The 14,538-nt window shown below is 50.7% G+C and overlaps 1 protein-coding gene across 3 annotated transcripts; it reads right to left on the bottom strand.

Moving 5' to 3' along the window:
* Positions 1 to 8,024: 8,024 nt before the first annotated feature.
* On the bottom strand, positions 8,025 to 13,850 carry LOC101113823 (neuropeptide Y receptor type 4-2). 3 transcript variants are annotated; one of them, XM_012105464.5, is made up of 2 exons: positions 13,655 to 13,850; positions 8,025 to 9,715 (listed from the first exon to the last, which is right to left on the bottom strand). In XM_012105464.5, the coding sequence occupies exon 2, from the start codon at positions 9,676 to 9,678 to the stop codon at positions 8,545 to 8,547; it is 1,134 nt and encodes a 377-aa protein (XP_011960854.1). In that variant the 5' UTR covers positions 9,679 to 9,715; positions 13,655 to 13,850; the 3' UTR covers positions 8,025 to 8,544. The 3 variants fall into 3 exon arrangements, 2 of the variants coding, with proteins under 2 accessions (XP_011960854.1, XP_042096809.1); XM_042240875.2 differs by having other exon boundaries at positions 13,425 to 13,737; XR_001024677.4 differs by lacking the exon at positions 8,025 to 9,715 and adding an exon at positions 11,113 to 11,466.
* Between the last annotated feature and the right edge of the window lie 688 nt (positions 13,851 to 14,538).

Here is a 14,538-nt window from a genome sequence, read left to right as displayed (position 1 = left end):
ATGCGAACTTCCGGGAAGCCAAGGACAGGGACCACAGGAATGCTCAGAGCACAGCAGGCAGACAGATGAAAGCAGGTGGGTCCAGGCATGCGCTGCCCGGAGGAGGGCGCAGCAGCCAGCTCCTTGTCTGGACCTCCATCCGTTAAATATTTCAGAGCCGAATACCTGCCAGCCCCTGTCTGCATATTTGCACAGGAACACAGAGTTTGTTCACGGTTTCTGCATTGATATATGCAAATGCAGCTTCCTGTGTCAATAGTCCTGCCTGGGGAAAAGTGGAGAAAGTATGACTAGGTAATAAAGTACTGAGGTCGAAATAGAGAGCTTGTCTCCATCAGGCCATGGAACTTACAGAGGACAGTACCCTGCCTTGGTTTCTCCCTCTTAGTCTCTCTTAATCTATATTATATTGCCCTGCTTTCTTAAATACAAAAAAAAAAAAAAAAAAAAACAGGTTACATTCTCTTAGGCCCCAGAGTTTAAAGACTCCGCAGGGAGAGTTGCTCTGTGTATGCTGTTGCTGGAGATGCTAAAACTTCAATTAGCTCTACTGTAGGAAGAAGAGGCTGCTGGCTCAACTCTTCCTGGTCTCGTTGCTAAAGCCCAGCTCACCTCTAAGCTTCCAAATTCATTTTCTGTTCTTCTCGGTGGCCCCCAGCATACCATCCTTTCACGGGGCACTTACTCAGGCCAGGTGTTGTGCTGGCAGCTCAGGAGATGAAGGCTCAATTCTTTCCCGTGAAGAGCTACAGACACGAGGAAAGAGAGAGACGCCCCTTCTTTTTTCCCAGGTCTAAGACACCCTAAGTGCCCAACGGGGACATTGCAAAGAGCTCTGGACATGCAGACAAAGAGACAAGGGAGCCAGGGAAAGATTTCAGAGGAGGTAAACCTAGAAAGTGCCCAGGAAGTCAATAGACATCAATATGGGCGAAATATGGTTGGTTTGAGGAACAGAAAATGAGTCTGGCGCCCGGAGCAGGATGGGGGATGCAGATGGGGTTAGAATAGACGATGGGAGGGCCAGCCACAGGTGGACTACAAAGGGCCCGGAAGCCATGTAACAGCTCTAGGACCACATCATGCAGATGGCGCGTGCGTGTGCGTGTGTGTGTGCGTGTGTGTGTGAGTCGCTCAGTCGTGTCCGACTCTTTGGGACCTCATGGTCTACAACCTACCAGGTTCCTCTGTCCATGGAATTCTCCAGGCAAGAAAACTGGAGTGGGTAGCCATTCCCTTCTCTAGGGGATCTTCCCAGCCCAGGGATTGAACTCAGGTCTCCTGCATGGCAGGCGGACTCGTTACCACTTGATCTATCAGGGAAGCCCCTTGTAGATGCTAGGAACAGCCAAATGGGAGGCTCAAGGTCAAATCTATGCCTGGAGTAGAAAAGGAATCACAGGACAGCAAGACTGGAAGCAGAAATAAGAATGAGGATATTCTTGCAACAGTCCAAAGGGACAGGAATGAATCAGACGCTGTGAGTTAGGCAATCAAGTGGTCACTGATAGGAGTAACTGTGGTGAAAAATCCAGTGAGGATCCACGAGAAGGGCTCCCATTTGCTTTGGACTTGCACCTCAGGTGTGTGTGTATACTCTTGTGGCAGTGTCCAGCAGCAAGTAGATAAACTTTGAGGTGGTGTCCATTTGGGAACTATCAACTTGTAAGTGACAGCTGAAGCCACAGGAGCAGAGTAAAATTGCTCATGGGAAGTGTGATGGGTGGGACACAAACATCAAAGCAGAAAAGCCTGGCATGTGAGGGACAGAGGAGCTGGGAAGGAGCAGCCAGTATTAAAAGAACCAAACTGGAGTCATGTCATGGAAGCCAACAGAGGAGGGGAATTCGGGGACAAGAATGTCAAAATGGAATTCTGCAACGATCAGGTAAGGTGCAGGCCCAAACCTCGTGGCAATGAGCATGCCATCTGTGACTTTATAGACAGCAACTTCAGCTGTGGGGGGTATCAAAACACCCTCAACTGAGAAGCAAAGAGAAGGAGAAAAGGTGGTGGCTTTCTGAAAGAGAAGGCTCAAAAGGGGGGCTGGCAAAGTCACGGGATGTGTTTCTCCAAGGTGGAGTTTCACTAAGTTTGTAGGTTGTGATGCCGGAGCCTGTAGAGGTAAAGAGTTATGAGCTTGTCATAAGGTGACTTTGACAATGCCAAACTGGGAGAGGAGAAAATTGTGGTGTCATTCCCAAAAGGAGTCACCTTCCACAGGCTCCGATCGGCTTCTTAAAGTGGCAATAGTGGTAAAGAATCCGCCTGCCAATACAGGAGAGGCAAGACATCACCGGCTCAGGAAAATACCCTTGAGTAGGAAATGGCAACCCACTCCAGTACTCTTGCCTGGAAAATCCCATGGACAGAGAAGCGTGGAGGGTTACAGTCCACGGGGTCGCAAAGAGTCGGACATGACTGAGCGCCCAAGCACAGGCTCAGATACTTTGACATTCCCCGGTTCTGAGCTGCAGGCTAGTGTAGGCAAGGCAAAAGGGAGGAAGAGGCTCAGAGCCCCATGGAGAAGCTGCCTGTTGAGGCTCAGACGCTGACATCCTGAGTCAAGCAGTGTCGGGAATGCAGTGCTGGACACAGGCCCGAGTTCTGAAGCTGCGCGGCAAGCTGGCAACTGTATGCTGCGAGCCTCTGACCCCGCTCATCTCACATTTTTTCTCGACATTTTGGACATTTATGGTGCGTAATCTAGCACCGTGTGTCCGTTGGTGCAGTTATAATTCAGACTGATGAGGCTGCTGGCTGTCTTTAAATAGCCAATTGCACTGCTCCAACATGGTTAAGGTTAACTAAACGACTAAATTAACTAACCCAGCCACAGAATCAAGCTCTGGCCTGAGTATGCCAGGCCAGAAAAATCAGCACAACCCTCATGAAAATTAGACTATGAATTTAACAAGAGTCAAGCGACTCCCGCCATGTACTGGGAACTCTTCCCACTGGTCCTGATAACTCGCTCTGCCAGCAAGGGCCTCTGCTCCATTCCCCTTCTTTTTAATTGAAGTATAGCTGATTTACAATGTTATGTTAGTTTTAAGTATATAGCAAAGTAAGATGTATATATATATATACATATATATTTAAAATATTGATATATATTATTAGGTTGAAGTGAAGTGAAAGTCACTCAGTCATATCTGACCCTGTGATTCTCCAGGCCAGAATACTGGAGTGGGTAGCCTTTCCCTTCTCCAAGGGATCTACCCAACCCAGGGATGGAACCCAGGTCTCCTGCATGGAGGGCAGATTCTTCACCAGCTGAGCCACAAGGGAAGCCCAAGAAAACTGCAGTGGGCAGCCTATCCCTTCTCCAGCAGATCTTCCCAACCCAGGAATCGAACCAGGATCTCCTGCACTTCAGGTGGATTCTTTACCAACTGAGCTATCAGGGAAGCCCAATTATTAATATTATTAGGTCGGTGCAACCTAATTGCGGTTTTGGACAGTGCATTTTAAATTATTATATTAATGTATGTATATTTATATATATTCTTTTTCAGATTCTTTGCGATTATAGGTTATTGCAAGATAGTGAATATAGTTCCCTGTACTATACAGTAGGTCCTTGATATTTATCTATTATATATATGTATTAGTGTGTATCTGTTAATCCAACTCGTAATTTATCCCTTCCACCCCTTCCCCTTTGGTAACCATAAGTTTGTTTTCTATTTCTGTGAGTCTATTTCTGTTTTGCAAATAAATTCATCTGTGCTGTTTTTTGGATTACACATGTAGTCTGTATCATGATATCTGCCTTTGTCTGGCTTACTTCACTTAGGTCCATCCATGTTACTACTAACGGCATCATTGCTTTCTTTTGATGGCTGAGCAGTATTCCATTGTATGCATAAGCTACATCTTCTTTTGTCCACTCATCTGTCAGTGGATACATCATTTGCTTCCATGTCTTGGCTATTATAAACAGCGCTGCTTTGAGAATTGAGGTACATGTATCTTTTTTAACTAGAGTTTTCATCCTCCCCAGATATATGCCCAGGGATGGAATTACTGGATCATATGGCCATTCTCGTTTTAGTTTTTAAGGAGCCTCCATACTGTTCTCCATAGTGACTATACCTCTACTTCATTCGATGGGAAGATGCTGCTGCTGCTGCTAAGTCGCTTTAGTCATGTCTGACTCTGTGCGACTCCATAGATGGCAGCCCACCAGGCTCCTCTGTCCATGGGATTCTCCAGGCAAGAGTACTGGAGTGGGTTGCCTTTGCCTTCTCCGATGGGAAGATGGGAGGGCTATAAAATTAAATTACTCTGCTTCCTACAAGGATAAAGAAATCATGGACTCTCCTAAAAGAGCACAGAATCCTGAACATATTCTAATCCAGTTCCCACCTCCATTTGACTAATACGGAAATAAGGCTCAGAGTTAACAACTTCCAAAACTTTCTCAATGAGCGAGTGACACGGAACCCACTGAACAATGCAAAGGCGGCTACCAAGACATGACAAGGCTTCTAGGACATTCAGTCACGCCTTCTGGACAACAACCCAGACCCTGGCGGGCTCGGATTCAACTGAACACAGAGCCCTCCTAACTTCTGGGCTGGAGGGTGCACCCACGTAATGTCCAGGGAAGGAGGCCTGGACAGTGGAGGGGAGGCTGAGGAGGAGGTGGGTGGGCACAGCAGTAAAGGCCCCATCATCAAGGTGCCCTGCACATCCCCATCATCCTTCAAGTCCCCTCATTCATCAGGACTCTGTGCTTGTGACTGAGAGGGGCCTCTCCTTAACCAGCTGAATCAAAAGGCTGTGGACGTGGCATTAGGGCCCCAAGCTCCTGAGCAAACAAGGAAAAAGTACCTGGCGGGCTACACGCTGCCTACTGGAGCAGAGGTCAGTGAAGTAAACCCATAGAGATAAGCTCCAGGACAGCGTGTGGACCTGCTCCAGGGCTGAGCATGGGGATCTAGCTGGGCTGCTGTTGGACTCCAGCAGAGGGACCCCAGCCTTGGGCTTTTATGATTAGAGAAACACCAACACCTCTCCTGGCTTGGCAGAATTCTGGTCGTCTGCCCTACTCTTCCAGCTTAGCATTCAGAGTTGGGGGGCAGCCCAGGGTTGGGGTTCCAGCCTATGACTTGGCAGTGATCTGCTAAGATTGAACGTCTTCAGCATCCAAATGGAGCCAGCTTCTTGGAGCTCTGCAGGAGACCGGCGTCTCTGAAGCCAGCCTACTGAGAATAGCTAAACTAGGAACCAGCTGAATACATTAGTTCTCACTTCCCCAATTCCTTCTTCCTGTCAAAGGCAGCTTTCCTAACCTTAAACTTAACCACAGCACCCTGTGCTAAGGCCACTTAGCGTCTTCCCTCGCCAGCATGATAGAGTCAAACTGCTCAGCCTGGCATGTGAGGCTTCCTGCACCAGACCTCACCTTTCTGTGCAGGCTTACCCTCAGCACCCCCATCTCCAAACGCACTGGGTCTGCGGCCTCCGTGGCTCCAGTGACGCGAGCCTTTCCCCATCCCGCTGGCCCTGTAAACTCGCAGACTCATCACCCCAGACGCCCTCGTGGAGAACGTCCGGCTCCTCCTCCTGAACTCCACGATCACTTTTGTCATTACACTCGGTAGTTGTTTCCATACCTGCCCAACCTGGAGGGCGCTCAGTCATGCCATCTGCAGAGAAGGTGTCAGTGAATCGGGATGAAGGTCAGCAGCTGCATCCACCCCAGAGCTCAGGCTCCAGGCCCTTCTGCCCTGCCCATAGCCATAGATTCCAGATCTCACAGATGCTGAAACACTATCTTATATAAATCAAGTGATCTTTAACTGTTTCAAAGCTGAATACTGGATGAAAGGTGACACCTGCCACCTCCTCTGAAGAGTTAAATATTCTGATAAGAACCTCAGTATTCCCTCCACCTCGATGTGACTGAGGCCCCACTGCCAATTGGCAGCACACCCTGACAGTGCCCTGGGGCTCAGGAAAAAGGCTGATGCTCACACCTGCCCAGATACTGCACACGTCTCCCACTTGCTTCAGGCACGTGGGCCTTTAAAAGGAGGTCCCTCTTTAAGAAATTCTTTGTAGATCCACCCCCACACCTTAAAGTCAGGGGCTGCAAATGACATTTACAAGGTGGCAACAGGTTGCTGGCCATCGCAAAGCACTCTACCCTTAAAGGAGATGTGACTATCGCAGTGAGTTGAAGTTCTTTGTTCTGAATACATACCCTGTTTTCAGTGTGGTTTCCTTGGCAGTTGATTGAGCGACTAATTGAATGCCCATTAATAGCTTCAAGAATGAAAGGAAATGTACTTTAAGGGAGCTCCATACTGGTACACAATTGCACCGACAAACTGTTTTCAAAATCTGACAAGAATCAGTTTCAAATAAAGGGTGACATTTAAACAACTAGAAACCTCAAGGGCCATGATTACACAGCCCCATTCATAAGCACCCTCCTGCTTGATGGCTCGTTGGCAAGTTCACCCTGCAGAAGCCTTCTCAGCTGCCCGAAGTAGGAAGTTCCTGGCTGTTCTCAGCTAAGCAGGCATCTGAATATGCTCTGCCAATCCTTTCCCAGTGTATTCTCAGGACCCAGAAGCCCCAGTCTTGTCTATGTCCATATATTTGCAGCCATTTTGAGATGCATCAGAACCTTAAAGAGACACTCTGGGGAAGTCTTATCACCAGTCCAGGCCAGGCCAAGGGACTTGTCACTAAAGGATGTCTATCCAAGTTAGCATGACCCACTTTAAGACAGAAATGACAGCTGTGCTCACTCCTCCATCACCAGACCATCTCTCAATGTATAGGAAGCAAAAATTTCTTCTCTGAAGAACTTGCAGGTCTTTTCAGGATTTTCTCAGGCATCATTGTATCCCTACAAAGCAGTAAGTCACAGCAACAACTCCCATCTTCTAGTCAAGAAGCTTGACCTTGAAGCAGTCCTTGATTCTCTAAAGAAAGACCACAGAAAAGAGATGAAGGGCGACTTACCTGGTATCATCTCTGGGAAAATAGCAACTCCGCCCCGTCCAGCAGAGCCTCCTACTGAGCACCACCCCACCCCGTATCCCAGGACCCCACCTTGTTTGCTGACCTCACTGTCCCATCGTCAGATTCAGCTCTGGGAACCTGGAATTCCTTTGGCCCACATCCAGCTCCAGATCAGCCCACATCCCATCTAGTCACATCTCAGCCCCACCCCTCAGCATGACTTGGTCAGGCCTTGGCCAAAGCTCTCTCTAGGGCTCCAGACTCAAGCATCTGACTGCCCATCTGCACATCCAAGATGGCCTCAAACACAGAATGCACACAGATAAACCAAAACCCCTCTCCATCACACTAAACAGACCAGACATATATCCACTTTCCCAAGTCTGGAACCTGGGACTCTTCTTTCCCTCTTCCACATCCAAGTCATCTTATCTGACACCCAAAAATCTTTCCAATTCATTCTCTCCTCTTCAAAACTACTTCTGCTTTGGGGGACTACCTCTATCCCCTGATACAATAATCCTGCTTATCCGTGTGATTCCAATAGGGTTGACCCCACCATTCTGATCTAGCAGTGGTCAAGGGACACAGCCCTGGGTACAGAAAGTATTCCAGCTACTTGGTCACAGTCATTGGTTAAGGACTGAGCTATCAGAGTCCTCCCCAGAGGACCTCCCTGGTGATTTAGTGGTTAAGATTCGGCACTTTCCGTGCAGTGGGCCTGCATTCAGTCCCTGGTCGGAGAACCACATGACATGTGGTATAGCCAACGCAGTGCAGAACCTTAAAAAAAAACGAGCGAGCAGATCCTCTCCAGAGTTCTGATAGAGAGGGAGACGTTCCTTCCCTGGCAGCCCAGTTGTTCGGGCTCAGCGCTTTCATTCAAGGTGGCAGATGCAAAGAAAGAGAAAAACGATGGAGAAAGATGTGGGCCCTGGAATTCCTGCTGCTCAGGGCGAACCTGCCTACTGCAAAGGAGTGCAGGCTGCCAGGGTCCCTTCTCTGCAGCTGGACGTGCTAATGATACAGAGTAACCCCACTGTCGCCACCATAGAGCTCTTTACTGTGTACAAAGCCCATCCACAAACATTGTCTCCCCAAAATGTTAGGGTTGACCAAGGTCCAGAACTCGGACTCCACATGCTTTTCACTTGCGTCTTCACAGTCTCACCGGTGGAGATAAAACCCCTGGGTTTCCAGGCGGGGCACACGTTGCTGAGTTACCAGGATGAACTCTGCCTGCGATAATCAGACCATCTCCAGCTCTGGCATCTGTTCAGGCTGCAAGATACACACTGTATGTGACCTGTAGAATCCAGACTCGGAATTCTCCCAGGAACAATAGCTGAACCATATGAATGCCAGGCTTCACAAGGCAACTGGATACATCTGAACACCAGGCTTCACAAGGCAACTGGATACAGAAACAGGCCCTTGCTATCCTACCTAGGCCCCACAAAGCCAGTAATGACAGAAGGCCACCCCCAGGTTGAAATGTGCCCACTCAGCTAGGTGAAAGAGCCTGGCAATGAACATAGCAAGAAGAAGCCCTAAACCTGGCTAGATTGGCTTGGACCTGCCACTGAGCCTCAGAGACCCTTTGGAGACTTCTGTGTGCACTGTGGATAGAGGCAGATGCTCCGACTCTTCCAGAGGGACACTCTGCTGGCAAGTCAGCACCAGGGCCTTGATCTCCTTCTTGAAGTTGGTGTTGAGAAAGCCATAGATGAAAGGGTTGACACAGGTGGAGGCCATGGCAAGCAGGTGGCACACCAAAAAGATGAGGTTGCCGTGGCAAATGGGGATGGCCTCCTGGTACCAGTCCTCCAGGCTATTGAACACATGCAGGGGCAGCCAAAGAGCAGCAAAGGCAGCCACCATCGCCACAAGGGTCCCGTTGATCCGCTGCACCCGCCAAGCCCGCGAGCTACAGCTGCCCTTGCGGAATGCCCGCCCCTGATTCCTCAGGCGCTGGTAGATGCGGACATAGCAGACCAGGATGAGGGCCAGTGGAATGCAGTACTGGAAGAGCAGTAGGAAGGTGGTGTAGATAATGCGGTGATGGTCCAGTGGCCAAGACTCAGTACAGACCACTTTATCTGCCAGAAACTCCACAGCCTTGGAGTGGTTCTTATGAAAGACATTCTCTAGGATGCTGTTGGCCAGGAATGGCAGGGAGAGGAAGCAAGCAATGAGCCAGATGACCACAATCCCCAGGTAGGCCTGGGTGACACTGGGTTTCCAGCCTGTTGGGTTGATGATGAGCTGATGCCTCTCCAGAGCCACAAGGACAAGGGAGAGGATGGAGACTGTCACTGACATACACTGGATAAAGGTGGATATCTTGCAAAGGACCTCGCCAAAGACCCAGTAGTCCATGATGGTGTAGATAGCCGTGAGCGGCTGGCAGATGAGGCACATGAGGAAGTCGGAGAAGGCCAGGTTGGCAATGAGCAGGTTGGTCACATTGGCCCTCTCCTTCTGCCTGACAGTCACACATACCAGGCAGAGGTTGCCCAGGACCCCCACAATGGTCTCGATGCTGTAGGAGGTGACGATGAAGACCATGGGGTCCACGGAATCCTGGCAGTGGTCAGAGAAGTTGTATGGAGTGTGCAGTGAAGCTGACTTGCTCCTGTTTTGACCCTGAGGGGATCCTAGGAACAGCAAGGCCAAGAAGTGAGAGGTGTTCATGGTGGACAGGAGAGTTCAGGAGATTCAAGGATGATGCCTGCAAAGCAAAGACAAATGGCACTTAGGGATACCATCCCCTGTGTGGGATCCGGGGGAGAGTGGGGGCCAGGTAGAGAGCTTCATGGCTGCTTCCTTCCCAAGCCCGAGACCTGGAGAACCTGAGATTCAGAGACGTAAAGCAACTTGCCCAAAGTCAGTTAGCCCACACAGCTAATAAGCAGTGGGGCCCAAATACAAACCCAGGTCTGTCTGACATCAGAACCTGTTCCACAGACTCCCTTTGACCTCAGGGTTCGAGGCTATTTTGATGACGAAGAAATTGAAATTTTGTATGCAGAGTTCGGGGACAGAATTATTTAGGGAGCACGGGTAGAAATCCCCTTATCACACTGTATGCAAACAGAAATAGCAATACATTCTTCAATGCGCTCAGGTCCTTCCATTGGACCCTATGCCCTTTAAAAAAAGTATTTATTTACTTCACTGCGCTGGGTCATAGTTGCAGCACAAGGGATCTTTGATATTCGCCGTGGCATGTGAACTCTTAGCTGAGGCATGTGGGATCTAGTTCACTGACCAGGGGTCCAATTCAAGCCTCCTGTATTGAGAGCATGGAGTCTTAGGCATCCGACCACCAGGGATGTCCCCACATTCCCTTTAGGACAGATCCAGAACCTCAGGGCTTGACATGAAGTGTGCCTTCCTGGTCTCAGCCCCTACCTACTCTGCCAGCCTTGTTTCTCAGTGACATATGGCAATACTGAAGACTGCCAGGTATGCCGAAGACTAGGTCTTCAGTACACCAGCTCGCTCCTCCTGACCCAGTACATACACATCAGGCCAAGGTCAAGGGCTGCCCACTAACTACCCTATGGGTCCCCTCCATGCCTATGCTTAAGCCACAGCTTGTAGCTCCCAGAAACTGGCCTGGTCCACACTTCCATGTCAGCCTGGTCCTTTTCCTCTGGTGCCTCAACACAAAGGACTCTCTGCCAAGACCTAATTGGAATTTGGACCCCAGAACCTCCAAGTGGCAATGCCAACAACAGATGCTTCGATGTGGTGTGCCATCATGTCACCACACACCGTCAGAGTTCCCTTCCTCGTGACTTCTCTAGTCATCACTAATCCCACAAGCAGTTCTCAGCCTTAAGGAGACCAGAATCACTCCAGGAGCAGATCAAAAGCACAGATTCCAGAGTCCCTCACCAGGAAATGCAGTTAAGTGAGTACAGGATGGGGCCAAAGAATGTGAACTTTAACAAGTGAACCATATGATTCCGATCACATGGTCCTTGGACCCCATTTCAATAATCACTATTTAGAAAGGGCCCTATTCAGATATTCTTTAGGGCCTTTATAATGATTACGTCTATCTATGAACTGTTCACATATAAATGTTCTTCATGATCAAATGCTAAGTTAGAGGCAGTTTTTACAGGGGATAACCAAAATTAACCAAAGGTCAGTAAAAGCTATAATATCTGTCAGCTATTGTAAATGTCACTTCCTATAAATTTAATTTGACTTAGAAAGATGAATCACATTTGGCCATGGAAAGATTGTCATGAATTCAAAGGCAGTTTATAGTTTAGTTATTTCAGTTACCCAATCCCAGAGACAAGAGAATTTTTCTTCTGGTTTTTTTAAACTTTTTTTTAATATTTATTCATTTGGCTGTGGCGCATGGGATCCTTGATCTTCATTGCAGCTGTGGGATCTAGAATGGGGGCACTGAAGGCAGCAGTGAAGATCCGCTCGGCTTGCAGCCCCCTTCTCGAAGAATCGCTAAAGAGTAACACAAGGGATGGTCACCAGTGAGCCAGGAAATTCCACACCAGTCCCTGCTGACTAGACCACATGGACGCCTGGACCTAAACCAACCCTTCTGCACAACATCTGGGACTGGGGCAGAGGAGGGAAGTGCTAGGGCTGGGGAAGCAACAACATGGGAAGGAGATCTTTGGGGAACCAAGAAAGGAGCAGAATTACCAGATGGCCCTTGCATCTTTCTCCAGAGCTGCAGACTGGAATGAAACTACCCCCTAAGGGCCCACCCAAGAAAGACCCTCTGTGCGCAGGAACTGAGGATTTCCAGAAGCGGACTCCAGGGGTGAGGCAGCAATCATTCAAACCCTGAGCCCCAGGTCAGCACGAAAGTTAGATTCCTTCTGCAGAAAGTGCACAGAGGCAGTAGGGAGAAGGCAGTGGCAGTGGGCATGCAGAGGCAATTCTGGTCTGAGTTTGGTCCTGCAGACACCTGGAAGACCCAAGTAGCCTCCAGGGCGGTACCTGGATGGGACCTGGGGAGAGAATGGGACAACTGAACCTGCCATGCCCAGAAGAGCAGAAAGGGGAATTTGGAAAGACAAGCAGGAGAGAGAAGGCAGGAACCAATCTTGGAAAGAGCCCAAAGAGCAGTGGGTGGTCTTGCCTTACTGTGGAGGGCACATGCTTTGCTGGGAGACAGGGCAGAAGGGACAGACATCAACCTTCACTCAGCTTTGGGCTCAAGACATCTTCCTGAGCATTAATCCGAACCCTAGCCATGGGAGAAAGGCTCTATTAGGCTGAACCATATGAAATCCCCAGTATCCAACTATTTTCAATCTGCAAAGACAGCAAAACCATATGACTGGATTTTATACAGCTCCATTTCAAAGAGGACACTGAGGCCCAGTTAGATGAAAGGAAGCTGCCCAAGGTCCTCAGAGTCTGTGAGTGGCAAAGCTGAACTAGAACCTTGGCTAGTCTGCTTCTGAAGGCCGTGGCACCAGGCCATGCCAGACAGATTTTTTAGAAAGGAGGAAGGGAAGTCTGTGCTAAAGTAGGAGGTGAGCTGATGTGGGGCAGGAGAAATGGCAGAGGCAGATGAGCAGGTGAGCACCCTGCAGTGCCAAGGTATGGCTCAGCAAAGCGACAAGATGCCCCAGCTGGGGTGGCATTGCCCAGGGTCCCCTGGCCTTGGGCCCCAGCACATTGGCTCAGACCCCTCCACCTCCCCAGCTGCTTCAAGGCTATCCCAGCCTCTCCAGCCCCTCATCCTTCCCAAGCAGACCCAGGCTTGGAGTTCCTAGTGGAATGACACTCTTAGAGCTGTCTCCTTCCCAATGCAGTTTGGAACCTCAGAGGCCCCTCCTGAGGGCGAACACAAGAGCACAAGCTTCCGGGGACGAGATGTGGGCCTGCAGGGCTATCACCAGGCAAGTGGCCATCAGTGCTGGTTTTCACCTGGATCACCTTGAAGTAATCATACCCAGTAATCACCAGGGCTTCTGAGTTGCGACCACACTGACCACTTCAAGAATTTCTGGGTGGTTTAGAATTCCCCCAAAGGACCGCACACCAAGACTGTTTCTCACTTCCCAATGCATTCCTCGGAGAGGCCCAGTGAGGACCAGGAGGCCTCAAATCTTCCAGGTGCACCCCCGAGGGTGGTGATTCTGGGAGGGGTAGGGTGGACTATAATGCAAAATCAGTGGAATAGTGTCTCCAGGCTTAGCTCCCAAGCAGCTCTCCTGATGGGGGGGGGGGGGGGGAACCACCTGCAACCCCCAGGGGAGCCCTCCCAGACTGCAGCCTGCCTTCCCAGCCGTCAGATGAAAACTAATGGAAAAGACAAATAATATAATCTTCTCAGGAGGTAAGAATGGAGACAAGGATGTCTGCTTTGTTTCCTGAAATTTCAGCAAACAGCTCCTGTCTCCTAAAGCCCGCGGCGCCCACACTTGCCACGCACCTCTTACCTCCTTTGCCTGCAGCGCGCAGAGAACGCCGAGGCTGTGGGAGCCCAAATCCGCCCCAGTGGCAGGGTTCCCGCACCCGCGCTGACTGCGGCGCTCCGAGCCTCGGGCTCTGTAAAGCCCACCGGGCGCCTGGCGGAGGCAGCGGGCGGCTTCCCGGGGGCCCCTCCGACCCCGGCCCCTTCCTCCCTCGGAACCCACGGAGCGCATCCACGGGCTGGTGCCGGCCTCACCTGCTCCGGCAACCCGGCGCTCTCTGCTTGCGGAGCGGAGCCGCCCTGCCAGTTCACCCGCACGCCCGGCTCCCTCCCGCGCCGCCGCCGCCGCCAGCCCCCGCCCAGTCTGCCGCCCCGCGCCGCCCACGAGGACGCTCCAGCCGCCGCGGGGGACCCGGGCGTCTGCCCCGGGGCCGCGCCCGCGAGCCTTCCCATCTGCCCGCAGCTGCAGCCAGACAAACCTGCCTTCTCCACGCCCACCCCCGCCCAGGCCAGCGGGCTGGAACTGTTGTTCCCTCTGAGCTTCAGTGCCCTCATCCATGGAACGGGCATAAGAAGACCTGCCTTTCATAAACTCATGCACAGACATGAATTGCAGGCCGCTGTGAGCCTGACTCTCCCGACAGACACAGAGCTGGAAAACAGGTGTCCCGTCCTCGGGTCATACTGCAGTTCCCAGCCCAGGGGGGAAGGCAGACCAGGGGCAAGTAACTCAGTTACTGCAGAGAATGAGATGCTGTGGGGAAATGGTCAGCTATAGACAGATGGTCCAGGGAGCGGGCACAGTAAAGGCAAAGGCGCTGAGGCTGGAGGTATCTGGTCACTGGAGATCACGGGAGAGCCATGTGGCTGGAGAACGCCGGGGCTTTCAGAGGGGCATTCAGGAAGAGTCAGAGAGGCCCTCATAGATTCTGGAAAGGCCTCCAAGGTTGCTGCAACAAGAGTCAAGTAAGAAAGCTCTTCTCCAGTGGAGTCCAGGTGAGGACTTGCCTGAAATGGCGCAGTGTGTATTCCAAAGGCTGCTCCAATTCTGAATATACTGCCTTATCATTTCCTCCAGGAGGCCACATGGTACAGTCACCGTTTGTACCTGCAGGACCTCTTGAGAGTAGACCCCTCTT

The sequence above is a fragment of the Ovis aries genome, chromosome 25, assembly GCF_016772045.2.
Source record: "Ovis aries strain OAR_USU_Benz2616 breed Rambouillet chromosome 25, ARS-UI_Ramb_v3.0, whole genome shotgun sequence".
Classification (NCBI taxonomy): Eukaryota; Metazoa; Chordata; class Mammalia; order Artiodactyla; family Bovidae; genus Ovis; species Ovis aries.
Note: the sequence above shows the minus strand (reverse complement) of the source record. Positions and strands in the feature narration are given on the sequence as shown.